Source organism: Haliaeetus albicilla, chromosome 4, assembly GCF_947461875.1.
Source record: "Haliaeetus albicilla chromosome 4, bHalAlb1.1, whole genome shotgun sequence".
Lineage (NCBI taxonomy): Eukaryota > Metazoa > Chordata > Aves > Accipitriformes > Accipitridae > Haliaeetus > Haliaeetus albicilla.
The window spans coordinates 38,924,574-38,950,229 of record NC_091486.1 but is presented as its reverse complement, the minus strand read 5'-3'; the positions used below and the strand labels follow the sequence as shown (position 1 = coordinate 38,950,229).

Genomic DNA, 25,656 nt, shown 5'->3' with positions numbered 1-25,656 from the left:
CAAAGAGGAAGAAGTACCTTCAGTTTCTGTACCATTTTATATTATAACTTGTGATATAATTGTGCAGCATCATAAAATCCCAGTATATAACAAAGCTTTAACTCTAAGGCTAGACAGGCTTCATGTTCATCAAAATAAGTATTATTTTAAAATGTGCAAATTTAGAAAATAAGTTGAAGATCCTTATAAAAATCAGCAAAAATTACTTCCCTGCAAATCACAAAGCAGCCAAATTCATAAATGCTGCATTGCATGGATAACTATCAAGAGACACAGTGTCCTGGATATATCATACAGCCATATATATTCTGCTTTGTGATAAATCAGCCCCCCCCAGGACTCAGCACTGTTGAATGTCTGAATGGCACCCATCATTTACTAGTCATAGTCTGCCCATGGAAGAGGATGCTTTTGTCTCCTGCCCACACGGAGCAGAGGAGAGGATTACACTGATCTTGTCAGCATGATACACTTTATTAGGCATCTTTATTCTCCACCCACACATGATAAAATTCAAAATGCCAGGGGCTAGTCTCAGACTAGCAGGCTCAGTGCAGAAAAAGTAGCTTTGGAAAAAAATAAATTAATAATTCCCCTCCTGCAGAAAATATTAAAAGGATGGTGGTGATAAAGCCAACCTTAAAAGCCTCATGAGGCAGAAGAAACAGATATGACTGCATTTGGGAAGAAGAAAAGGGTCCTGAACAAATCATGCTGCATCAAATGCATGTTGAATCAATAAAAAACAAACCAGAATTGCTGACTAAAGGGTGCTTTTCTGTTACCTAATGACTTGAGAGGCTTTTCTGCTTTCACCAGCTCTAAGATGTCCAAAATGTCTGGAGTATCTCCCTCTAAAGACTGCAGCAGGTCAAACAGGCACTGAGCTGATACTCCTTTGCTGGTTCCATTGTTTGTAGTATCCTGTTTCAACAACAGACATTCGTGGTTGATTTTCTGAGGGCCTGTGTTCAGCCCAAGAATCTTTATCTGAAGGCGTGGGCAACGTTTGTTGGGGTTTTTTTTGACAAAGGGCCCACATGTAGTTCAAGAACTTACTGCTATTGAACAATAAGCCTTGCCTGGCTCAACAGATTGATGCTACAGTGGAAGCATGATCTGAAAACTGCACACAGCTTTACTTCCCAGAAACAGCAGATCTTTGCTGCCCTGTGAAGGAGAAAGATGTGTGTGCTTACAGTGTATATGCAGTTAGATTTGGCAGTCCCACTTCAAATCAAAATTCCATTAACTTGCTTTAACTCACTAAAATGTTAAAAAGTAATTAGTGAGTATTTCAAAACATGGATAATCCAGTCTTATAGTTCACATGTACTAAAACTTGGCATTAAGCTTTTAGTTCCTATTGCTGGATTCTAGGACAGGACTTGCATTTAAAGAGTTGTCCTTTTATAACCTATTTATATACAGAAATTTAAAGTGAGACCACATTTACTAGCCTGGATACCCGTGGCCTGTTATCTCAGCATCCTGCTCAATCAGCTGATGAACAGAAGCATGCAGAAATAAGTTCAAGAAATGCTTCTGTGCAACACCAAGTGCAGTAAGCACATGTTCAGCAAGAACTGTGCTGCTGCTGCTCCAGCTGTTTTTTCTTCGTGATCTCTAATGGGGGGGGTGGCTGTGTCCACAGGCTTCCCCATGCTGAGACTAGTGAACCGCTTTTACTCACAGGAAACTCCAGGAGAGGGGCCACACTTGCAAACAGCTGCAGAATAAAGGGCTTGCGATGCAGAACGTAGAACTGGCGGCACGCAAACTCAATTGCTTGGCGTAACTGTGGGTTGCTTTCATAGTCAGCATATACCTGAGCAAATGAAAAAGGACATGGAAGTACTACTCCAGTGGAAGGGCTCTTCATCTCCTGAGCCCAGACTGAATCAACTACAGCCTTGTCATTCCTGGTATGTTTGCCTAACATGTTTTTAAAGATGGAGACTTGACCGCCCTCCCTGGCAATGTATTTCAGGGACAAACCATCCTTAGAAAAAAGGTTTGTTTGTCGTGCTTGAACCTTTTTTGTCACAGCTTTAGTCCATTATTTTTTTGTCCTATGTATCAGAGGTAGATTCCTTCCCTCTCCTTCCTAGAAGCACTTTACTTTTTTGAAGTCAGTTAGTGCTTTGCTCCTCAATCTTCACCTTTTTCAGTTAATCAAATCCCAGCTCTTTCAGTCCTTTCTCACATGACATGTTTTCTAGACGTACATCCCTGTTCCAGTCTGCAGTCTCTTCAGTTAACTGATGCTTTTTGTGGAGTGCCGACAGCTGGACAGAGCCAGCACTTCAAGTCAGAGTGCCACTTATTGGAGCAGCAGTTATTCCATGTTTCTTTCACAAGATACAAATCTGTGTAATCACCCCAGAATAGCATTTGAGATATTTTCTTTTTTATCCTTCAACAGAAGGGCACTGTTGATTCATGTTTAACTTCAGAACTGTAACAACTCCAATATTCTGTCCTGCAGAAATGCTACTGAATCAGCTACTTTCCCTTCCATATTTATGTGGCTGATTATTCATAAGTAAGGACCTATGCTTATCTAACCTGATCAACATAATGCATTTGTTTTTCCTTTTTTCAGACTGCATCTCCAGTTTGTCAAGATAATTTGAACTCCTAGCCTGTCCTCCAACACATGGACAGTTTCACCCACTTTTAATATATTTTAAGGTTTTTAGAGTGGCATTTCCTTCAGGGCTGGCCAGTGAACCATACAGCCAATGTGTTGCCAAAGATGTTTCTCAGTTATGTAAACAGTAAAAATTGCTAGAAACAACTTCACTGTGCTTCCTTCTTCTGTCCGTTTCAATTGCCTGTCTGCACTTCTCTGCTGGTAGGAGTCTGTGGGAGGTTTGGGGTGGGCGTAGGCAGGATTTTTTTGCTATTTGCTGGCAACAGGTAATGCTGAGATTTTATGTTAGTGCAAAATTCATATTACAGCACAGGGCTCTTGCAGGTTTCTAAAAAATTATTAGTGTGCGAGACCTCTGCAGAGATGTATTCACTTCTCAGTAGCCTAGTAGGCTAAAGAAATTAGTATACATTTAATACAACCAGAAGCCTCTAGCATGCTTACGAGGACAGCCAATCACCATGGCCTGTTACACTTGCAATACCTCATTTACTTGAGAAAAGGGAAATAATTAACTGTATATGCATTTACCAAGGAAAGCGGAAAAACCTGCAAAAAAAAGAGCCTGTGGGGGTACGTGCATGTATGCATCAGGAATTAAGCTATTAATGGCTGACTGAAGCACAGAAGTGGTAGAAAAATTTGTTTGTGATGACCACAAAAAAATCCAGCTGATCTTGGATGCCTGGAACAGAGAGATGTGAAGGTCTGCAAAAACAAACAAGCTCAGCAACACTTGAGCTTTCTTTTGGAATTGCTTTTTTGCCTCCCAAGAGTGGTATTTTATTAATTCAGTGGTTGACAATAATTGGTAAGGGAGGGGGCATAGGAAAGAATTACAAAACTAATTTCTCTCAATATGAAAAGTGAAAATGAAGGGAGAGTCCTTCACAGGGTTGAATGGTTACTGCCAAGTATTGCAAATGAAGTTATTATTTGACTTCAAAATGTCTTGCTTCTAATGAATAAAGCCATACACTGCAGACCTGCACTCAATACACACTTACCTAACCATGTAAGGCATGATATTAGAGTTTCTAAAGAGTTTGTTTAGACAGCTAAATTAATCACTGGTCCTAATTATTCTGCTCTGTTAACTATATTAAAATGAACATACACAGGGATGTCACGGTCATTGCTTCTTTAAAAGAAACAATACTTTTTTTCTGTATTTGCATTATAATACTAAATCTCTAGATACAGTCTTCGAGCCCTTCAGAAATAATCTTTCTGTAAAAGAACTAGATTGTTGGGGTTTTTTTTATTTTCAGTAGCTGATTATTCTCAAATGTCAACAGGAAAAAAGGCACACTTGTACACCTCAAAGTGAAGAGAAATCCACCTCCACAACTTCCAATATTTGTTACCACTCACATGAAAAGACAACATACAGTTTTTCATAAAGAGTGTTTTCATAAATAGTGTTATTTTCTGTTGCTATTTAAATTGCAGATAATACAATCATCATACTTAAAGAAGTGAATATAATTTAGTTTCAATCAGCAAGTAGCAAATCCAGATATTTCAACTATTCAGCCTTCCCTGGAGGAAAAAACACTGAGGGAGACTCAAGGTCCCAAAATTTTCCAGAAATTTCACAGTTCTGTGTGGAAGTACATAGTGAGAGAAACAGACATTCATTTACTTAACATAAAGAAAAGAAAATGTAGTCATTTATTCTAGAAGAAAGGGAATATAGTCTCAGGAATGCTGATTTGGGTCATCCCACTGTGATCTGTTGTCTTCTTGGGGCCCCCAAAATCTGTGATCTCACCAGGACTCAGCAGTTTAAAGTTTCTCCATTAACAGTCAGTTCTATAACAAAGTGCTCACTCAGAAGTCTTCCCTCGTATAGTTCATGGAAATGACTCACCTGCAACATGCTGGGGAGGACCCACTGGTACCCACTGAGGGAGAAGAGGTGGTTAAAGTGCACAGCTGTGTTGATAACTGTGGCAGCGTACTGCCTCAACAAGGCACTGTCCTCAGGGTGCAGGATAAGGGCACCGTTGAAGACGTTCAAAAACAGCATGATCTCATCCCCCCAGGGGAACTCGCTGGGCATGCCAAGGAACATCTCCTCCAGCAGCTTAATCCACAAGCTTTTCTGAAGAGTGTCCAGACCAAAGAGCTCTTTCCCAGCTGTGGGGGAGAAGAGGCACCAGCAGTCAACTCTGTCCACCATAGCCAGCCTCACAACATTCCCAGAGGCCAAAGGCCTCTCCAGAGAACCATCCCACAACACTGATCACCATTCTGCCTTATTAAAATTATTTCACCTATCCTATACTTCTGAAGTGCCCACAGGGCTTGAGCAAACCTTGTTTGAAAGCAACACACATGAAGACGAAGAATGATGAATATCACATAGTTCATTAAATCTGCTCCCCACTGGCTGGAAATTCTCCTCTTAAAAAGTGAAAGCTTGTACAGGCATCATCTGCCTCACACAACCTGAATGGCTGTTTGGACTTATGCTAAGTTTTTATCCTTAAGGTGTCCCGCACTTTACAGGACACTGACACAGAGTTACAATAATACTTCTGAAAGCGAGTGCCTTTAGGGCCTGTTACAGAACTTGCCAATGCTTACCATCCTGCAACAGTGGCCTGTTTAATCCCCAAGTCAGGCTGGAAACCCTACGTGACTTTCAGAGCGAAGTTTCTAAGAGGGCTGTTTCTATATCCTTGATGCAGAATTTGCCCAATCTTCATTGGAAGTCCATTGCTTCCTCAAAGTGGATGGCAAAGGACTCTGAGCAATCCTTTTCAGGTGCAGTTATGCTACTAGACACAGTATTCCAGCTCTAGTCTCATGCATAATTTTAATACATAATTATAACTTATTTGGGTCCAAAGAAAGTAGCTTTGTCTGGAGACCGCTAACAGCAAAGCCCTTTCTGCTGTTGTGCTTACAAACCAACAGCTATGTATCATTTTCCCTAGGAAGAGATTTATCAGCTTTCAGTAATGCTACAAGCCAGTGTGTTTCTAAGGCAAATGAAGTGCCTCACAGAAACCTTCTGGGCCCTGTACAACCACCAGAGAAAGCTGTTAAAAGACCATACCTTGGGGATCATTGAAGAGTGAGAACTCAGCATCAATGGCACTTCGGGGAAACGAAGGCAAACGGAGGAGGTCCTCCTGGAGCATAGATACATGGGACTGCTTGTGCGCAGTAGGGATTTTCTGTGTCAGTGATATAAGAAACAACACCCGCCCCACCTCTTCTAGCTTGCGGGTGAATACCTGTGAGAAAAAAGAGACAAGGATCAGAATCAGTCTGATCAAAAAGTTCTTTACAATGTATATGCACTTTTTTAGGATGGTTTCTATGGCTTTCTCTGATGGGAGGGATGCTGCACTCATGGCCCAGAGGATCCTGTTGAAATTCACAGGGCTAGTGTTGCACCCTTTTGCTAGAATTTGTGTGACCACTGTTCTTCAGTCCAGCTCCACAAAGATGGATCGTGTTTGTAAAAGAGGTTTTAACAACACTTTCTATTTCAGTCTTGTGGAGGACCCTGAGTGGGTGTCAAACACTTCGCAACTGTGCCATGCGGTATTTTGCAGATTAATGTAAGCTTTGCCAGCGTGAGTCTGAAGGTGGTCAGAGGCAACCCAATTCCAAACTGAAAGCCATACAGTTGCAGTTGCTCTCTGCAACATCTTAGCGTATAGTCAACATGAAGCTGGAATTGTTATCTACCTTCTGGATTGAGGTTGGCTCATGTCTGGCCATAGAAAATGTATGTATACTTGCAAAAGAAAAGCAGTCAATAAAACAAAGCAGACCAGATTCTGAGTTACTACAAATGAGCAAAGTTCTGCTGACTTCAGATTATTGCTTCTGGTTTACGGCAACTGGGAAACTGAGTTCCATTCTACCAGCCTCCTTTGAACTTCTGACTGGTAGGACTAGTCAGGCTAGCTATTTTATTTTGATGCTAAAAGTACCCATAAGGTGGAATGATGCTCAGTAGCAGAAGCAACTGTCTTTGGAAGCAGTTTTGGGATAGCTCTTAGCTACTGGGATGAAGCCAAAACTTGAAGCACGTGGCTTAACACGTGACAAAGCTCAGCTTCCCACATCCTGCAGTTGCTGTGACCTTGCACTGAAGTGCACTCAGCTTAGAATTGGGTGCTCAGTCAAGCAACAGTAAAGAAAGTACTTTTCCATGGATTGCTGCTCTGTGGGTAGACTCTACAGTGCTGTTTTCTTTGCTGAAGCTGGGTGTTGTCCAGCAACTTCTCGCATGACTACAGGGAGGCTGGTAGATGCTTGATGTACATTTTGCCTTAGAATTATTTTGGCCTCTAACTACTCTAGATAAAAAAAAGTGGAATGCAAAATAATGCCCTGACAAAACCGGACAGGCCATTTTAATCTTCTTGGGTCACGTAGGGTATATCAGACTCATTTATTTGATATGTGGGAAAAATCTCCTAGAACCAGAGTGAGAATAATTTCTGTCAGAGAAGCAACCAAAATGATCCCAAGCAATTTCAGATTTTTATAGACTTTCTACTGACAGATGCAGCATATGATACTTCTCCCTATTCTGTACTGTAAACATATGAGACAGCATTAACTATATTCTCCATTATTTTAGCTGCTAGTACCGCTTAAGCAGCTTTATAGCTGCTTTTTATAACCATTCCTGGTGATCTCTTCCTGCCCCTACACTCACATTGCTAGGGACAAAACTACAGTAGCTGGGTTTTGGCTAGAATAATACAACAGTTAATACCAAACTCATACGGTTTAACCACCTTCCCCACCCCTTTTACTTCCTGCTTATTATCATCCTCTGCAGATACAGCTAGAGCAACTTTTCCCTAAACACTCAAGTCCGTGGGACAACATTGCTTTTGTGGAAAACAGAGAATGTGGCTTCTACAGGTAGAGTGAGCTCAATACCATTGTCTTACTGTCTAAAGAAATACTTGTAAGGGTTTGTAGCATATAAAAGGCACTGACCTGCCACTTTAGTTAGGGTTTAGTTCCTAAAGGAGAGCTCCTGGGAGATGCAGAACATTAGCAGGATTGGACAGATTATCAGGTCATGAGGCTGGAAGATAGGGAGGATAGTGCTTTTCTGAGGCAGATACTCCCCTGACAAAACAATGGCTACTGCTGTGCCTCTGGGAGTAGCTATGGTAAAAGACTAGCATCTGAGAGCAGGACAAGGAAGAGAGGCAGGTAACATTCTCTACAGTGAGAGGACAGAGAGGAAGGCAGAACAGATAATTCCTCCTCCACAGCCACAGGTCACGTTAATGAAAGGAATAAGCAACTTTTGAAGCTGAGGCAGCTGAAGCTCTTCTGGCCATGTGTAGGAGAATGCAAAATGATCCACCTAAGAGAAGCTGGCTGGAGAGAGAGGGTGGGAATTCACATTGCATTCTTTGACTCTTCTTAAAATACTATACAACTGTCCAATGGCACCATGGTAGGTTTCATGCTAATTGCTACTTCTCCAGCAAAGCTCTCTATCTGCATGCAGCATGAGTGAAGGCCTTTAAAGGAAAAAGGGAAAAGGAAAAGAAAGGTTTATTTACAGGGTTTGTTTCTGGACAGAAGTGTTTGGTGACAGTAAGATACCTGCTTCTGAATGAGCTCTTGACCCTTTTCTGGATGCATCTGCACCAGGTTGAGTTGGGGAGAAACTGACCTCCGGAAAGGATAAATGTCACGGACGTAGGTCTGCCAGGAAAGGAAACAAGTGTGTTTTAAACAAATGCAATCATAACAGCATCACTCAACAAAACTGAATAAAAGGCCCTTTAGCCCTCTCTGAAGCTTTTGGGTAGGGGCTTTCAGACAGTGCCAGGGATCATGGAAGAGCATAAACAGAAGAGAAATTTGCTCTTTTCTAAGAAAGCTAGATATTAATGACTTAAGAGCAAGGGACTCTACTTCTGCTTCTTCCCTCTACTGTCAAACTCCAGTCTTTCACTACACACAACTAAACACCCAAGATGTGGTGCCCACAGGACAGAATTCTGTCTATTTATAGGCTGCTTGTTCTTCTTTAGATAACCCTGATGTTTAAAAAGGGACAAGATGGAAAGAACAAAGTCACCTGGACTTGATCATGCCTTACCTTGTTGTAATGAATAAGATTCCATCGCTTATCCATTAAAAAGTAATGAGACGACTGTGTTTCAGGTATGTTAAAAAACTCCAAACACTCCTGAAAAGGAAGAAAGAAGAACACCCTGTTCATTAGCTGTCTTGTACAAAGACCACAGCATCCAAAAGAAGAATATCCATCTAATAATGTATAAAGGCACAAACCTGCATGCCTCAGTCAGGCTGGTGCACTGTTCTGGCATTAATTCTTCATTTGTTTTTTCAATCATAAAGTATATTAATAAAGTTTGTGATAATCAAGGCATGCTGATATCACAGTCCAGAAGACTGATGTTACTTATTTCGATGTCTTCATGTCTAACATATTTGTCTGGCTATGAGACCCACATGGGTATTGCAGCTTCCATTTCCATACTATGTATTTATCAAGCTTTAGTGCTAGGTGATGTACAGAGACACTGAAGTTCTGATCCTTCAAAGCACTGAGATGTGAGATTCCCATTAAAATTTAACATAGCTGGACAAACTGAAGGCTTTTACAAATCTGTCTCCTGTGTGGCTCATTTAGGGCCACCTGGGAAATCTTTGGCAGAAGGGCAAACTGACCTCACATCTCCTAGATCCCAAGATATCATCGTGGCTACTGACCCATCATTTCCACTCTGATCTTGATCATTCTGTTTAGTTTTTATTGTTGATAAAACCAAACATTTAAATGATTTATGTATTTATCTAAAGGATAGTATACAGCAAATACCCAACAAGCTGCAGTGTCTTCAAATGTAGTTGCACTTGTGTGGTTTTGGCTGTCTGTGAGGTCAGGGCATTTCTATTATCCTTTCATATGGGATCCTGTTTCTTGCAACCAAGCTGTCCTCACAGGGAGACAGAAATGCCTGTCAGCAAAACTTTCCTCCCTGACACTGAAACAGGATGATCAGGCAGAATGTACTGCTGGCATACAGGTATGGCAGGTAAATGCACTATTAAGTAGTTATTCCAGTTCAAAAACTCACTCCTACCTTCAGAAGAGCCTCAAACTGTGTGTCCTCATGGACTGGTAACTGAGTTGGGATGTCACATTCATTCTGTCCATGCACAACAAGGGTTTTTGTGCCTAAAGGAAGAAAAGCAGTTACATTCTCCCTGGCTCCTTCAATTAACTCAATTTCAAAAGACTACCCATAGAGGAAAAGTGATAGTTAAAATTCATTCCTGGGCAGACAGACAATGCCAGTCCTGTCTGAAATCCATTATATAGTGTCAGCATAGTCTCACACTTCCATAGTTAATGAGAAATCGATCAGTTCCTAAAGGATGAGCTGGCTTTAGCAGCAACTGTCACTCTGAGGAAAAAACAAACCTAAAAGGTCAAATCTGTTTTTCAGCGAGATATCTCTTGCCTGACTTGTGGTGTCCTAGGCTGACAGCATGCTCTTCTTGGGCTCTCTCAAAACTTAAATGAGAGGTTACATCAAATCAAATTGAGTCTGAATGGTACAGTCTTACAATGATCATCCTGCCAGCCCTTCACAGCCCAACTAGCACAAAGCTCTGGGTTGAAAAGACTGTTCTAATTCACTTTCTGCTTGCTTCTTTTAGAGCTCTTCAGGTGGCTTTCTGAATCTCACGGAATTAGAAGTGGAATTTGCTGAATGAATCCTCAACTCAAGGAAAACTGACTTAGAATACGCAGCCATTTGTAGCAGGTCTTTTTCTGATCCAGTTCTGATGGATCTCCTTTTTGGTAATGCGGATCATGAAATTGGAAGTGAAGGAGATTTAAAGACTCATATCTTATACCTGGCATTGAGGCAGTCACCAGCAGTTTCACTTCACATTGTTCCTTCTTCATAGTCTGCTTGAGATCCTTGAAGAAGAGTCCTTCTACATAACCCACCACTTCCCAAAGGAAGGTAAGTGTGGCAGAAATGGCATCCATGCCCCACTCACATGGAGTGCGTACAAAATACATGATCAGTCCTACCTGCAGGCAATATGTAAGAGGAATACCAAGTTATACACACTCTTTTAATGTGCAGAGCATTGCATAAACATAGAACAAGAATACTCCTCTTCTACCTTTCTTCACTCAGAGGGATAAACTCATTAAACTTACGTCCTGAAAGTTTATACGTACTACAAAACAATCTGCCTGTATTATTCTTCCTTTTTCTAGAGAGGATGAGGGTTGATGGCAAAAAGTACTGTTGCAGTCCAGCCTTAAAAGCTATTTTAGATGAGGAAAAGGGAGAACCTCTGCAGTAAGAGACTTCCTATGCCTTCTGCTCCAGTGTGCTGCCACGTAGACAACTCACAAGCAACAGAGGGCTCCTGGAGTAGCATACATCTTGTCTGTTCCATCTCCTAACTGCAGCAAATGCATTTTTCACAATCTTGAAAGAGGCTCCTAGATTTGCTCCAATAGGACTGTCCAAGAGCAAAGCACTTTCTGAATCAAAATTAAGTAAAATAATTAAAGGTTTCTGGCACTGGGATCCTTCTATTTGTCTACAACTTATTGTCCCTGGTTCAATTCAGAAATCCATGACAGGTTGCTTAGGGGTTTAATAAAAAGTTAAAGGTTCCTCTTCCTCTCCCTAGAAAGACTGAAAGGCTGGTGTAAGCCTGGTGACTTGCACCCACAGCTGGAAGCAGATATGAGCTATATAGGAAAAGTTAAGACCGTTTATTTCCTTGCAGATTGTGACATTAAATTTTTAGGACACATGCAGGCAGAGGTGAGATTTTGGGCTACCCAGTGGACCCACAAGCTACTCACCAAGTAGTTAAAGAGGATATGAGATGTCTGGGCAGGGAAGTCCCCAATGTTCAACAAAAGCTTCCTTAACATATACATCAGCTCATCCTGGAAGAAGAGCAAATGTTTTTTCTTTCCATCACAAAATGGAGAATGGATTGCTACCTTTTGTCCTCTCTGCCTTTTTTTCTTCCCATTTTTCCATATTCCCTTGTTCAGCTCTGTCTCTCAGTGCATGAAGTAGAACTATATGGTTGTGACTCCTCCCACATTTCCCAAAATAAGGCCCAGGGCACAGCACCCAGGTCCATGTCTTTCTTTTTTATCTCAGAGAGGCCAATACCTCCTATTGCAATTTGTACTGGCTGTAGCATCCTGATTCTGCAATCCTCTCCCTGTGATAATCGCTGTGTTGCTTATAACAATGAATGACTACCTAGATGATCTGTGAAATCTAGTTCAGTTCAACTCAATAGCTGTGGCTGCTGGGCAGGAGGTGCAGGCAGAATCTAACTTTTCTTCCTTTAGACGTTGCCTGCTTTAAATGTAGATTAATATCTTTCTTATGGTGGGAAGGGGGCGTAGAGGGGAAGGAATCTCACTGTCAGCTAAGGACAGACAGACTGTATTATAAATTTCTTCTACGGCCCTCATCCTCTTAACCCACAGCAGATTTGAACTACTGTTATGGGCATGAATATGCATAGGACAACCCATGCCAATTATACATCTGCTGAAAGCTTCTAAGGAAAGACACCTGTTCTCTGTGTTCTGTACTTGTGGTTGTAGTAGGCCTATGAAGAGATAGTAAAACAGCAGACTATGACAGCTCAGAGGCGTCTGAGGCTGGAAAGCGTATAGCTTCCTTCTGAAAGATACTTAACAAACAGAAGTAAATAGAAGCTTTGGGGACTATGGCTGAGAAGCCTCAGGAATAGTGATGCCACTGAGACCTGATTACTCAAGGAACCGAAAAGCAGCTTTTCCTGGCCTTCTTCAAGATTTAATATTCATTTTGTAGTGAGTTCTTAGGTGGTGGCTTGGAAGATAAGGACAGTGATATTATTGATATTGTACACCAAGTGTGCAGTTGAGAAAGTGGTATGGAGAGTCTTACTGCATTTCATCCAGTCAGAACTGGTAAGCATTTCTTCCATAAAGCTTAGCCATGGCACTAGAAAGCAGTCTAATAAGGCAGGGAGAGACAAGGCCACCCCCATCTTTCAGAGAAAGCTGAACAGAGTGACATGGGTGGAGGCAATATTGCCTATGTTATATAAAAAGGGTTGTGCTTCACTAAGCAGCTGTTCAAAGCTTGGCTTAGAGCAAGTCAGATTCTGAGTGGTGTTAAATCAGCTTTGTCCCATTTACACTAGTGGACAAAGATTGAAGCCAACTAATGATATGGCCTAAAAGTCTTTGAGCTACATTATAATAGCAGATGTTCTTCTCCAGTGATGCCCACAGAGTGATTCTGCTTGCAGCTGTGCTCCCCTGCTCTAAGCAATACATGCACACACTGGGGAGAGGAAGAGTTTACCTGTCGGTTGCTGATTGTGAGCTTCTCGAGGAAATGGCGCAGAACTGTAGAGGGGTCTTCAATTAAGCAGTTCCACAGGACCTGCTGAGCAACAGCACTTACTGTAAAAGAGAAAGAAAACAAGGTCAGAACCATCTCCCTTGGAAAAGCCTTGAACTGGTACACTTAGACACAAACGTTCCTAACTTTCTACCACAACTGTCATGTTTTGTACTGAAACACACAGGAGACTCTTTGATGCACTAGGATTCCTGGTCACCAGTGCAGTCATCTCAAGCAATAATGACAGGTCTAATATTTGAACCTTCTCTAACTACTTGTGATGTGACAGGAAGCACTTCACCACTGTAGTCAGAGGAATAATAAAGAAATAGCTATTTGGATTCACAACTCCAGATGGACAAATCTGGCAATTAAAAAACATGAATTCATGTACTTTTTTTGTTCATGCATAGAAGTTCAATTTCATGGTGATTCATTGAGTGATTTTATCTGGTATTGGTGAACAGTATTAGATAGTCATTAGGGAAGTGTGTTGATGATTAACTCCCCAAAGTGTAATTAATTGCAATCCTGTGAAGATTAACAACAACAGAGAATTATTCATTATTTTGTTTTCAGTACTCAGTTCCTGATCACAAAATGACACATACGTTATTTAGGTGGCTGACTGCATCCACCCAAAACTGAATACAAAATGTAACAGAAAGTTAAATGTGCAACCAGCTGACATGATGATTGATGAGAAAGGAAGGAGAACAGTCCACCATCTATAAACATTTTAGAGAAACAAATACAGAAGAATGCATTATTACTTTACAAATACATCACAGACCATAACCAAAATGTTCAAGCTGTGTATAGTGGCTTTCTGTCTGTCACAGGATCAAAGAAATGTTGGTGGGAAGACCTGGAGGTCTCTAGTCCACGCCCTGCTTGGAGAAGGACTGTCATCTACACCAGATTATGTTAACCATGGCTTTTAACCTAGCCAAGGCTTGATAACCGCTGTGGATGAAAAATCAACAGAAACTGCACTATGCTCCTGTCTTTTCAGCTTCTCAATATCCTTCTGGAAGTGGTGGCTTTTTTAGGGCCCCAAAAGAGCAAAAAACCCTCAAAACCAAGCACAAATCATGGAGAAAACCAGGAAAAACCCACAAAGTCATATTTCTGTTGTGAATCTACTTTCAAATAGTTTGTGGGGATTTAATAGATTATTCATTAACTTTTTAACAAACATATATACTCATAACAAAATATAACACATAATACTTCTGGAAACATGAACTGTGAGCAAATACAAGGTTGTGTTACGCCTCTTTCCCACTTTAGTTATGGCACCTAACAAATGTAAGCTATTGTTCAAAGTGCTGGCAGGTTCTGCCACCCTTGAGCAAGAATCTCCTGAAGTTTATCTAGGTCAGTACCAGCTACTCCATCCTCCCGGACTTCTCCATCTTCCATCAAATGGACAATGGGGAGCACTGCTGCACAGATGCATGCTGGAAACACAGCCTGAGGTGGCTGTGGCACATGATGGTTTGGAGTATGCTCTGTAGTGTGTTCTTCATCTGGAGCAGTAAGAAGAGTAGAAGGTGAGTGTTAGTGAATAAGATGTGGTATTATCCAAGCAGATTAGCTAAACATTTATGTCAGGTGCTGTACAAACAGAACAAAATGATAGGCTGTCTCAATCACTGTGCAAGCATGGCAGGTTTACTGCTGTTTCCAAGAAGAAACTGAGCCTCCAGCCAACTTCTTGATCAAGAATTTTCATTGTAAATATATATTTTTTCAATTTACATTTATTTTCTTGTAAGGAATCCATTTTCTTTTTTATGAAATCCCATTTCATTAGCATTTTTCAGCTAGAGTGCTCACCGCGGCACTACTCTCTAAATGAAACATGAGAGGTAAGGGAAGACATTGTGACAGCAGGGGTGAATAAAATAATGCAGGACCGTAATTTATAATAAAGTGGCTCAAGCTTCGGAATACATTCAGCAAAAGGAAATGCCACCAGCTTTATGGGTCAACAGGAAAGGCTTCCAGTGAATGAAATCCTAGGAAAGGATACTCCAAAGTGAAGTCAACCCACCTTCTGCACTAACTGCTGACCGCACTGACCAGACAGAGCCACGGCGGAAAGAATAGTTCCTATGAGAGGTACTGGAGGTGCAGGAAGGACTCACAGAGAGACGGCGGGAGGCCAGGTTGGCAACTTCTTCTACTGACAGAGAGAATGGGAAACGTCAATCCAGATCCAACTGACAGACTTTAGGGAACTTTCTGAAGGACAGCACTTACAACCAAATTGGAACACTGAAAATTCAAGTCAGATAACACTCAAAAGGCACAATTTAAAATCTATAAAGATCAGTCAGATAGGTAATTTGCTCATGCTTTGGGAAACAGCAGAGCATTGTTCCGTAAGAGTGTTCAGTGCTTTGGTGAGTCACATTGTAACTGAGTTGGCTCTACACTTCTTTTCATCTACATCCTGTTAACCATCATGGTTGCTGGTGCTTAGTTTTTCCTGAGAACTGGGATTTCTGCTCACAGATTTAACAATATATGTTTAGATCTGAATATCACCGTACTCATCTAATGGCATATACCTTGGAATGCCTTTAATGAAATCTTTGTGCTCTGTTAGCCTGAACCAATGAAAATCCTTACCAAAGGCTAAGCTTTTCATGACTCACGTCCTGTAACTTTGGCTGTCTGAAAGTTTGGTACTGAGGTTCAGCTGGTCATGTAGGCTCTCCCTAGTCACCTTAAAGGTAGAAAACTCCAGGGGCAATTCAGCCTATCCCAAGCTATATGTCTTAAGACAGATACTGTCAAAGTATAAATCCTCCCATCCTTTAATTATTAAAGGATTAAAGTTAGGAAAGACAAATTTCATTCCTAGTATCACATATTCTCACTGCATTAAATCCTCCAAGATGCTGGGAACTTTGAGATGTTAAATCTGGCAAGTTCAACTGAAGTTGGGGCAAGAGGAGTAAGGGGCTTCAGGTCACACAGTGAGCACTCAATATGTCCAAGGTTTTGTGTTTTTCTTGCACTAATTTTTAGTAACACTTTTTCTCAATGACTTGGACTCTTCAACAAATGGATGTGGTTGTGACTTCCGTAACACTAACAATCAATGTTCCTGGATGTCACACCCCTAAACAGTGCTCTGTGTTGGTGGCAGGTGCTCTCAGGTTCCTGGAATGCAGTTCCTGGCACTGGAGCACACCTTCTTCTTCCTGCTCTGAGCTTGGTGTACAGGTTGGCTCGTAGCAGGCCTCCTGAGTGATGGGGATGGCAGTGATGAGACTGGCTTCCCGGCCCAGGCGTTTCTTCTCTTCCTCCTGCTGCAGGTTCTTCAGGATGTGCTCTGCTCGCTGATGGGAACGTGACACAGCTCTGGCTGAAAATGACTTCTGTCAGGAAGAAAAGAGAACACAGCCTGAAGCTGTTAGTTAAGATGCACACAACTTGCGTCTTCTGCCAGACCTCAGTGACATTCAGCAACTTGGTTTCTAAATACAAATCAGACTAGTGCTAGCTGAACAGAGATTGAGGAGACTCCTCTTGGAGCTGTGTCTACAATAAGCCTTGGTGCAGACTTCTCCCAGGAGACACCACACGAACCAGTGCACAGAAAATGGTCTGTCAGGCAGTTCTAGTGAACTGATCTTCTCTTGGAGAGGGAACAGCTATGTGCTCCTAAGATCTGAGTTACTGTCTCTCACAGGGATGCGATATGCAGTACAGTACCTTAGTGAACAAACAGAAGAGCCTTATGCCCATGTAGAAAATTCTGTGTGCCCTATGTGGACTGTGTACTGGATTTTTCCCAGCTGAGGAACACAAGAAAACTTAAGAGCTTAGTCCACGTTTTTTGGCTTAACTTCCTCCATGCTGCTGCACAGAATAAACAGTGCTTACTCTCACGATGTCTGCTTACCGACTGATCTTCATTTATAGGATCTTGCACACTCCCGCTGCACTGAGGGACCCAGGGGGGGTCAAACATTGGCACAGATGGCATCCCCAGGACAGGAGAAGGTAGAGTGAAGTTTATACTTGGAGGAGGGATCTAAACAAGAACATGATGTCAGTACTGCTAATTAAACATGAGCACAAGTACTGAAGACATAATTACCTCTGCAAATTTTTTCCCAACTCCGTATCTCACTACACTGTAACACCATGTATGACACACATTTCATTCTTTGTCTGATCTTTCTGCTGACCTGTGTTCCGATTACACTCTTCAAATTTTATACAGGAGTTCTACACATCACCTGCCCCACTAGTGTGACTTAAACAACCATTCTTTTCTATCCCACAAGGCAAGCTGTAAATGGCAACGTTGTGTTTCATGTGTCCCATCTACCTTAAAGATCTGCTGTGCTCCCTCTTCCATCCTTGGCCAGACTTGATACCTAAATCTCCAGAGCGTGTGAAATTTCAGAATGGCATTCAGTCTTTGCACTGTCTCTGGATGATGAAATTCAGACATCAGCATGTCAGAAACAGCCTCTGGCACTTTCACAGCACACAGCAGGAACATGGCAGCTACAGAGAGAAAACATCTGATCATCTCTTTTCCTTAATAATGTGTTTATTTGGCAGAGAAAAACTGCAGCTGTACAAACCCCCACCCAAAAGAAACCTAATCTTGGCTCCAGAAATTAGATCAGCAGTCTACCAGACTTAATGAAAATTGTACTGCTTCACGAAACCAAGCATGTGTGATTCTACCTTTTGGAGCTACACAGCGTTATGTGTGAAGCTTATAAAAGCTTCTGGAAAACCTGCTTTTAAGATAACATACAGCTTTGTTCTCACTAAAAATCTCAGTCATGACTGCTTTAAAATAAGCATCTCTTTAAGTAACAGGACTAATCAAGTTTGGCTTTCAAAGATTACACTTCCAAATGATTTCTGGGATGATCAATAAAGGCTGGTTTAACAGAAGCTCTGCCTTCCCCTCAGAGCAGCAGGCAGTGCCCCAGTAGAGGTCTCACCTGTGTATTTTCATGGACAAAACAAAAAAGAAAGGTTCTTATTTAAATGGGCACCGTGCAATGATCACAATCTGCCTCCAAGAGGAAAATGGAGTTGCTATGAATTGCAAGACAAAGGACCAGATCACAATGGAAAACAGCACAATAGAAGCTGAGCTGGCCCGTGGTTGTTTCAACAGAGATATTTGAATATAAACAGACATAGTCAAACTCCAGACTGATGGAGGCCAATTAATTTAGATGGGTGTCTGGGGGGCACTGAGCAGGAAACAAAAGCAGAGGGAACAGTGCTGCTGTGAGAGTTCAATGGGTGTCAGAGAGTCCATGGCTTCTTTGACCAGTAGCTCACCACAGATCACTGGGAGACAATTTCTCCAGATCTGGTGGCTGTTCCTTCACAGTAGAAAGAAGACATTTGCCATCGTGTTTGCCTCAACACTTATTCAGAAGCTGCCAGCCATGAGAGCTGTGCTGATGGGAGGCAGCCTGAATGTTGCAGAAAAACAAGGCTGCTCTTTGACTGCCTAGGTCCTGCCTTGCACTGTGAAGGCTCCTGTTCCTGCTCCAAAGTCCTGCTCCAAATCTGCAGGGACCTTCCTGTTTCACCAGCTCAGAGAACTTTGTACTCTTTGGTCTTTTCAATGTAACTATGACAAGTCTTCGTAGGACTGATTTAAAAGTGTGAGCTCATACTGAGGTAACCAAAAAAAGAAATACAGCCTTGGAAGAGGTCAGTAGATGGTGCTGATGTACACTAACACAGAAGTTCTTTTCATCCAGCTTGTGGATATCAACATTGTAAGTTTTCAGGTTTTGACCTTGATAAATGTAATTTATGCTTGGGCTGAAATCACTCCCTACTAAAAAGGCTACTACAGCCCCTCAAATGGATTTTAATCCTCCCTTCAGGAAGGGGACAAGGAGGAAGATGTATCTCAGAGGCTGCTTTGGAGGACCAGCCAGCTGGCACTCCTCAGAAAAAGCAGCAACACTTTGCTCCCTTCCCTGTGAGCCATGGTAAGTTTTTGGTAAGAGAAAAAGAGTATCCAAAATTATTCCCTCAGAAAGGGACTTGAAGGGAAGAAAGGAGTGCAGCTTCAGTCAGCTTGTTTCTCTTCTTTATTTTGCTCCTTTCTCCTCCTGTCTGCACATTTGGCCTGGGAAAGGCAAAGGAGAAGGGGAGATCACAGAGAAGACCTGTGGGCTGAAGAAGCGCACTGTGCACTGGTGGAGCAGATGGAAAGTGAGAGAAGCATGAAGAACATGAGACATGGAGTCAAACAATGGACTTCAGGGCAGAATTCATTGCCAGCTGTGGAAAATGGACAAGTAAGCTAGATTGAAGTGTGAGGAGCGATGTCTGAGAAGCACTTCAAAACTCTCGCTTTTGATAAAAATGCCTGTAATTTAATCTTCAGTGTAAGAACACCTGTGATGGCTCCCTTAGGTGTGCAAATCTCAGCAAGATAGCAATCTTTAAGCCATTTCTTTGGGTGCTGGGGGAGGAGAAAGGTAGAATTTGAAAGTTGTGGGAGACTGGCTTACAAACAAATCTGATTGCTTTAATTTATGCTTTATTTAAGCAATCTGTGTATCGTGTATGAGGGTTGTTCACAGTTTCTAAGGTTGTGGCTCATGATTTCTGAACATCTGGCATTAGCACACACTAGCTATGAGTGTTTGGACAGGACAATAAGACTAGAAAGGACCTCCGGAGTCACATCATCTAAATCCTTTTCACAAACTCTTAAATCTAAGTGTGTCTGCTCTCTTTTCTGGTGGTTAGAAGTCTTCTGTTTTCCAGATGAAAGAGGTCATAAAAAGTTCATACTCATGTTTATGCTACCATGGCTTAAATAATTCTTCCTCCTTGCCTGGTCTGCTGTATTTATGGAGAGCAACAGTATCCCCTCTCAGTCTTCATCTGAATCCATTAAATAAATGTCCTTACCATAGAGGCTCTTCATTCTTCCTCCTGTCCTAACAGTCTTTCATTGTACCTGTCCCATGTGAATGTCTCTTCTTCAGTGACCAAAATTGTGTATGGAAGTGCTGTGTTCTAGGTAATTGTACAATGTGCTTTACAACAGCATAAATACTTTGAATGTCTAATGAAATACCTCTTCTGACACATCCTGACTGTGTTTATTGTTTCTGCTCGTTAAGTCAGCCATCTTCTGGCCAAGTGATATACTCCGAACCTGTATCAGTTCCATGGGAGAAGATCCAAGCTCATAACAGAGAAATTCTTCTTATTAGTTTGCAAGTACATAATCTTACAGTTTGTAGTAATAAATTTCATCCCATGGCTGGAATTTCTTTTTCAAGGTAATACTCTCACAGGTATATGATGTTCTAATCTTCTGTCTTAAAGATGCCTCTCAACTATGTATCATCAGCAAACATCATCTGCACAATTTAATACCAAGTGGAAATGGAAAATTTAGATAAATACTATACCATAAGACTACTTGTTGAGCAACACTGCTGTCTCCATGCAACAAGAGAATTTTCCTTTCAGCACAACAGAGGAGCTATCACGGTTCCACTCTCATAGCCTTTCTCAGTTTTTGTATCAGCCCTCAACTGATACTAACAATTTCCATAAGGCAACATACAAAATACTTCAGTAAACTCTGGACAGATTAAATCACTATGTTTCCTCTGCCTAGAAACCCAGCTAAACGCAAATACTAATTTTGATGCTCTCTAATCTAATCATCCACCACAACCAGGGTCTGAGAGATTGCCTTCCTGATCCTTCTGACCACCTCTTTTGTACAGAGCACAAAAAGACATGAAAGTCTATGAAAACCAAACAGCCCCCAAGAAACCCTTGGTAAGTTTCAGACTCGTCCACTATAAAGCTGTCTGGCAAGGCCCTGTGATCTGCTGTGAGTTGTGCAGCCACAGTAGCCATACTAAGTGGTTTTATTCTCTTACCTGCTGCTCCAGCCATATGCTCATCCACACTGAGCAGGAGCTCCCACGCTGCTGGCTGGATGTCCCCATACATCTCTTCTGTGAGGATAGGAGCTGCCTTGATTAGCAGTGACAAAGGTGCAGGGGAGAGGCTCATTACCTGCAAAAAACCAAGCCATGCCTTACAGCCGAGCAGTGCAAACTATCCACAGTGAGCAACACAGTAATTTTACCCTAGTTTTGGTCTGCAGATTACGCACTGATAGCCTCTACTTTCAGCCATTTCAGATAATGCTCCATAGAAGAAAGTTGCTTTCAGCCTACACTCAAAGAGCAGTATTTGCAAGCTTGTTTCATGAGTCTTTTGCTAGTCATTCACGTCACAAAAACACTGATAAAGAGGACAAAGGGAAAGCCAAACTCTCCCAATGTGGTGCGCAAACAGTGACACAGATCCATGAAATTCTCACTGACTGTCAAGAACAGGCCTGTGAAGGACCTGTTTCTTCTTCAGGAACACTGAACAAGAAAGAACAAAGAAAATTATTGCTGTAAACTGACAGGTTGTATTTAAACACATTTGTGGATTATTTTATTTTCTTTTTAGTATTTTTTTTTTATTTTTTTGTATCGCCAGTTTTGATGCCTGTGTCACTATAGGAAGCCAGAGATACAGACTGGGATTTAATGGAGCTACATGTTTAAGGGATTCTTTGATGGGGTTACCTTAAGAGGTATAAACTTAGCATTACTCAGCTGGGAAAAACATGCAGGGCTGAACTGATTGCTATTCAGGAACAGTCCTTCACATGGGCTTGGATATCCATATACATTTTCCTTCTTGTTGCAGTCTAACCTGACATCTATGTATCACCCTCCCTAACTAGCATATGGCCTAGTCGGTACCTGGTGTCTGATGTATTTTAGCATTCCAGAGTCCTTCTTCCCTTCCAAGTTGATATCGATCACTCTCTTTTTCAGAGAAGGAGTTCTCAAGCATGACTTGTCTGAGCACTGGAAGGAAAAAAAAGAAAGTGGAGTTCACATTTAGATTTCCCAAATTGTGGAAAGCCGCCTAATACCAGAGCTGTAGCATAAAGCCTTCTGTGCTAGCAGGAGGCCCAGTATCAATGAAATTACATATCTCATTCAATTTTCTTCTCTTTTTGACAATGCTTTTCCCAACAAAAGTTTAAGGCAGAAGGCAGTACACCAAATGAGGAATGTGAATGTGCTCTGTGTAATCTTCACAGGTGGCACACCCATGTACTTCAGGAGAAACAGGGTAGAGGTAAAAAGTCTACAGCTTCCCTCTAAAAAATTACCAGTGGAGTTGTTTAGCATGTACAACAATGATTCCTCTCAGCTACATTTATCTTCTCTTCTTTTTCAGAATGGTAAGTGACAACACGTTTCAGGACTTCAGTTCATGCCTGCCTGAGAGTTGTCCCTAACAGATTGTCAATGACAGTGATAATGACAAGTCCTTTTTATGTTCATTATTCACAATACCGGGGACTTTTCCCAGAATCCTGGGTTGCCACAGACTCTTCTCCTCCAACTAGTAGCCTGCTGATTAACACTGGGGTCCTTGTTTATCAGAGACCTCACAAGCCCCATGGAGCACATATAGCCAGGTCTGCATATTGCAGCTACCTCCAGCCTTTCATTCTGCAAGCTGTGAGAGTAAAAGAGAGGTTCATCTGGAACCCAGATAAATGTGGAAATGGTGCCCTTACAGTCAGACAGTGACAACACTTGAATACCAAAGCATGAGGAACCAGGATGAAAAGTCTACCGTTACATAAAATTCAAAAGTTATCAATTGCTCTCCTGCAGCGAGGTCTGAACAAACGTGGTATATGTGTTTGTAGGAAACCTTATTGTCCCTCCACCTCTTTTTTCCTTGCTGTTGCTTAAAGGCTTTGACGGTTTGATGGATGATGAAACGTGTATCACTTTGCCTTGCAATTCAAAGCTGGAGATGAAACAACACACAGTAATGCATTGTGTTCTTTTGCTACCTTTCATGAACACTGCCAGCTGCTCATCTCAAGCCTGCCTTCTGTAGAGGAAATGACTGCCTCTCTTCCTAAATAACTCAGTGATACACTACTTTTCTGTACCAGAGGAAATATATGGGAATTGCAGTTTCCAGGAAAGCAGAATCATTAGCTGTTGTTTCATCTGCTCTGTGCTTTGTTCCATACAAATACCTTTCAATTTTCTAACTTGACAGGAAACAATCAATCTGCGGGTTGATGAAGAAACTTTATGAACTTGTCTCCTACTCCTTCATTTTCCACTTACAGGGGTGATAGCCTCTTTACCCAACTGAAATCTTCATGAGAGTTTCATGAACACTTCTGTTTTCAATGTAACTGCAAAGCAGTTGAATGACTCCACCATTACAACTATTCAGAATAACTGCAGTCTGTCTGTTGTTGTCAGGAATATGAAAGTATTAACCAACTGTTGACATGATTCAGTTGGTACCTGGGTGTGCACTTTAGTGAAAGCAGATATGTATTTCCACTGAAGGTACCACTTATATGGCTAAAAAGGCACAATCTTGTTTGAATAGCCTGCTGAACTGGTCATTAGAAGTGTGTCACTAAAGATACTGTAGCATTAAAGACTAATGTATATAATTCTTGGAACAGCTCTGAGAGCTCAGACCTAAAGAAAGAATCCTTGCAAGATTTCACAAGGATTTCAAGAGTGATTCTTATTAACAGATAAGAAACATGAAAAAAGAGACTGGACTCCAGGGGCTGATAAGTAGAGGCCATAAAAGAACATTAAAATTAAAGTCAGGTTATAAGCTTTTAAACGACCTTAGCAGTAGCTAAGGTTCTTCCCAATCAATACTGATTACGCTCCTTCCATAATGCTAAATGACTTAATAGGTTTTTTTACAGCAAAGCTGTGTTTAGGAAGGGCTGTGTTCACTTTGTCATGAAAGAACTGTTTTGAGTACACTATGCAGTCTTTGAAGATAATTATGATCTGCCCTGACAAACCCCAAAACATTCTGCTTTTTCCATCTACTCACTTCCTTTTGTTTTTTGCCTCTTGCCACACTGTTCAATGTGCTGTTTTCTCGCAGAGAATCCACTGTGTCTCCATACAGGAGTTTGATGGCCCGGACAAGGCGAGCACAGGACCGGCTGTGATGGAGGTAGCAGTGTGGGTGACAGTAGTCAATGTGGGTACATATGAAACTTTGCTGGTTGCATAGTAGGATCATAACCTTGAAAAGAAAAAAAGAGAATAGTTATCTATTGAAAAGGGAGTTACACAGAGAACTGTACAGGGCAGCCAGTGATGGGGACAGTCAAGCTAACTGTTCCACAGCCTAGCTGGGGAGGCATGAAGCTCAACACAGCTTTCTGAAAAGATATGTGTGTCTGTGCAGAGCTCCATACCTGCAGGTAGTTTAGAAACTAGCTAGGCATAGCTAAAGAAACATTAGTGTTAAAGCAGACAAAGAGACAGAACTGCTGTAGCTGGGTATGTTTGGCTGGTGGCAAGATTAAGACTGAGGAAAACAGTATTCTCTGTTTGCAGAAAAGCTGTTGTATCGCCACTCTGAGATGAGGGCTTAGACTGGAAATTGTCAACTATTCAATCACCATTAAAGCTGCAAACCCACCAGGTTCAGGGGTTAGTTTCCTTCAAGGAATGCAGAAGGAAATGTCTCGGTATGCTCTCAAGTAGGAATATGCTGTGCTAGTTGTTCTGCATATGCTTCTCTCACTGTGCTTGGGTAGGCCCATCCAGTCTAGCTTTGTTAGCTGGCTCAGTTACTATTTCTAGTGGTGTTGCCATATAGCAGCAAGGAGCTCTAAAACCTGTCTAAGAAACAGAGTAAATATTGGGGCATTTAGCTATTCTGAGCCCCGCTTTGCTGCAGCAAAACTGCTATTAGTCCCTAAACTAATTAATTAAAGGCAGCCTTGGATAAGTCTACATTTCAGTGACTGCTCTGTGGTGTAACTCAAAGGGTTTCTTCCCAGAAGAGCAAAGCTCAGCGCAGCAGCTCTTTGTACATTGGTCTTCATATTACATACAAACCCAGCCACTCAGCAGCACTCCATGGAAAACACACAGGCATCCCCAAGCCATTCATGCTGTAGTTCGTAACTGGCCTTTATAAAGCCTTGTCTTCATCCCACAACCTAGTGGAGAAATACCCAGAAATACCAGAAGGAAGCTATCCCACCTTCTCCATCCAGCTATGGTCTGTGCAGCTGCAGTCTGCTGGCTCTCTCAAGTAAGGCAGCCACATCACTCTCAATCCCCAAATATTTAGGCTTCTAAAAAATCAGAAGCTTAATTTAAAACAAATCTGTGCTGTGTATGTGGGATTCTTGTCTTTGCCTGCCTGCCCTGGCCTCATGTTATTTTAGGGTCAATCAGGAATAACTCAAGCCACTAGTGTTGCATCAATGTGCAAATGGTATAAAGCTGATCAGCATTGTATAGTGTCTACCCAGCCTCTGGTCCACTGTTATAATTTTTAGTTATGGTACACTGACACAGAGTGAGGACATCGCACTCCAGCTGCTGTAAATGACAGGTAAAGGAAATGCTGGTGCATGCACAGAGGCAACTGGAACCAGTGGTCCTTTTGAGTGGTTTGCTCATG

At 41.7% G+C, this 25,656-nt stretch overlaps 1 protein-coding gene across 14 annotated transcripts in view; it reads right to left on the bottom strand.

The window, feature by feature from the left end:
• Nucleotides 1-25,656, bottom strand: part of UNC80 (unc-80 homolog, NALCN channel complex subunit) — a 133,605-nt gene that overhangs the window by 35,822 nt on the left and 72,127 nt on the right. For 12 of the 14 annotated variants that reach the window (XM_069782018.1, XM_069782006.1, XM_069782004.1 and 9 more), the window contains 18 exons: nt 24,061-24,258; nt 21,912-22,019; nt 21,027-21,165; nt 17,450-17,631; nt 17,018-17,149; nt 16,304-16,490; nt 15,155-15,286; nt 14,484-14,627; nt 13,054-13,154; nt 11,535-11,621; nt 10,556-10,739; nt 9,775-9,869; nt 8,763-8,852; nt 8,261-8,362; nt 5,724-5,904; nt 4,530-4,798; nt 1,694-1,828; nt 786-924 (listed from right to left, as the gene is read on the bottom strand). In XM_069782018.1, the coding sequence (XP_069638119.1) occupies nt 786-924; nt 1,694-1,828; nt 4,530-4,798; nt 5,724-5,904; nt 8,261-8,362; nt 8,763-8,852; nt 9,775-9,869; nt 10,556-10,739; nt 11,535-11,621; nt 13,054-13,154; nt 14,484-14,627; nt 15,155-15,286; nt 16,304-16,490; nt 17,018-17,149; nt 17,450-17,631; nt 21,027-21,165; nt 21,912-22,019; nt 24,061-24,258 (2,605 nt within the window). The remainder of the gene's footprint in view (nt 1-785; nt 925-1,693; nt 1,829-4,529; nt 4,799-5,723; nt 5,905-8,260; nt 8,363-8,762; nt 8,853-9,774; nt 9,870-10,555; nt 10,740-11,534; nt 11,622-13,053; nt 13,155-14,483; nt 14,628-15,154; nt 15,287-16,303; nt 16,491-17,017; nt 17,150-17,449; nt 17,632-21,026; nt 21,166-21,911; nt 22,020-24,060; nt 24,259-25,656) is intronic. The other 2 variants (XM_069782005.1, XM_069782014.1) reach the window with 1 other exon arrangement.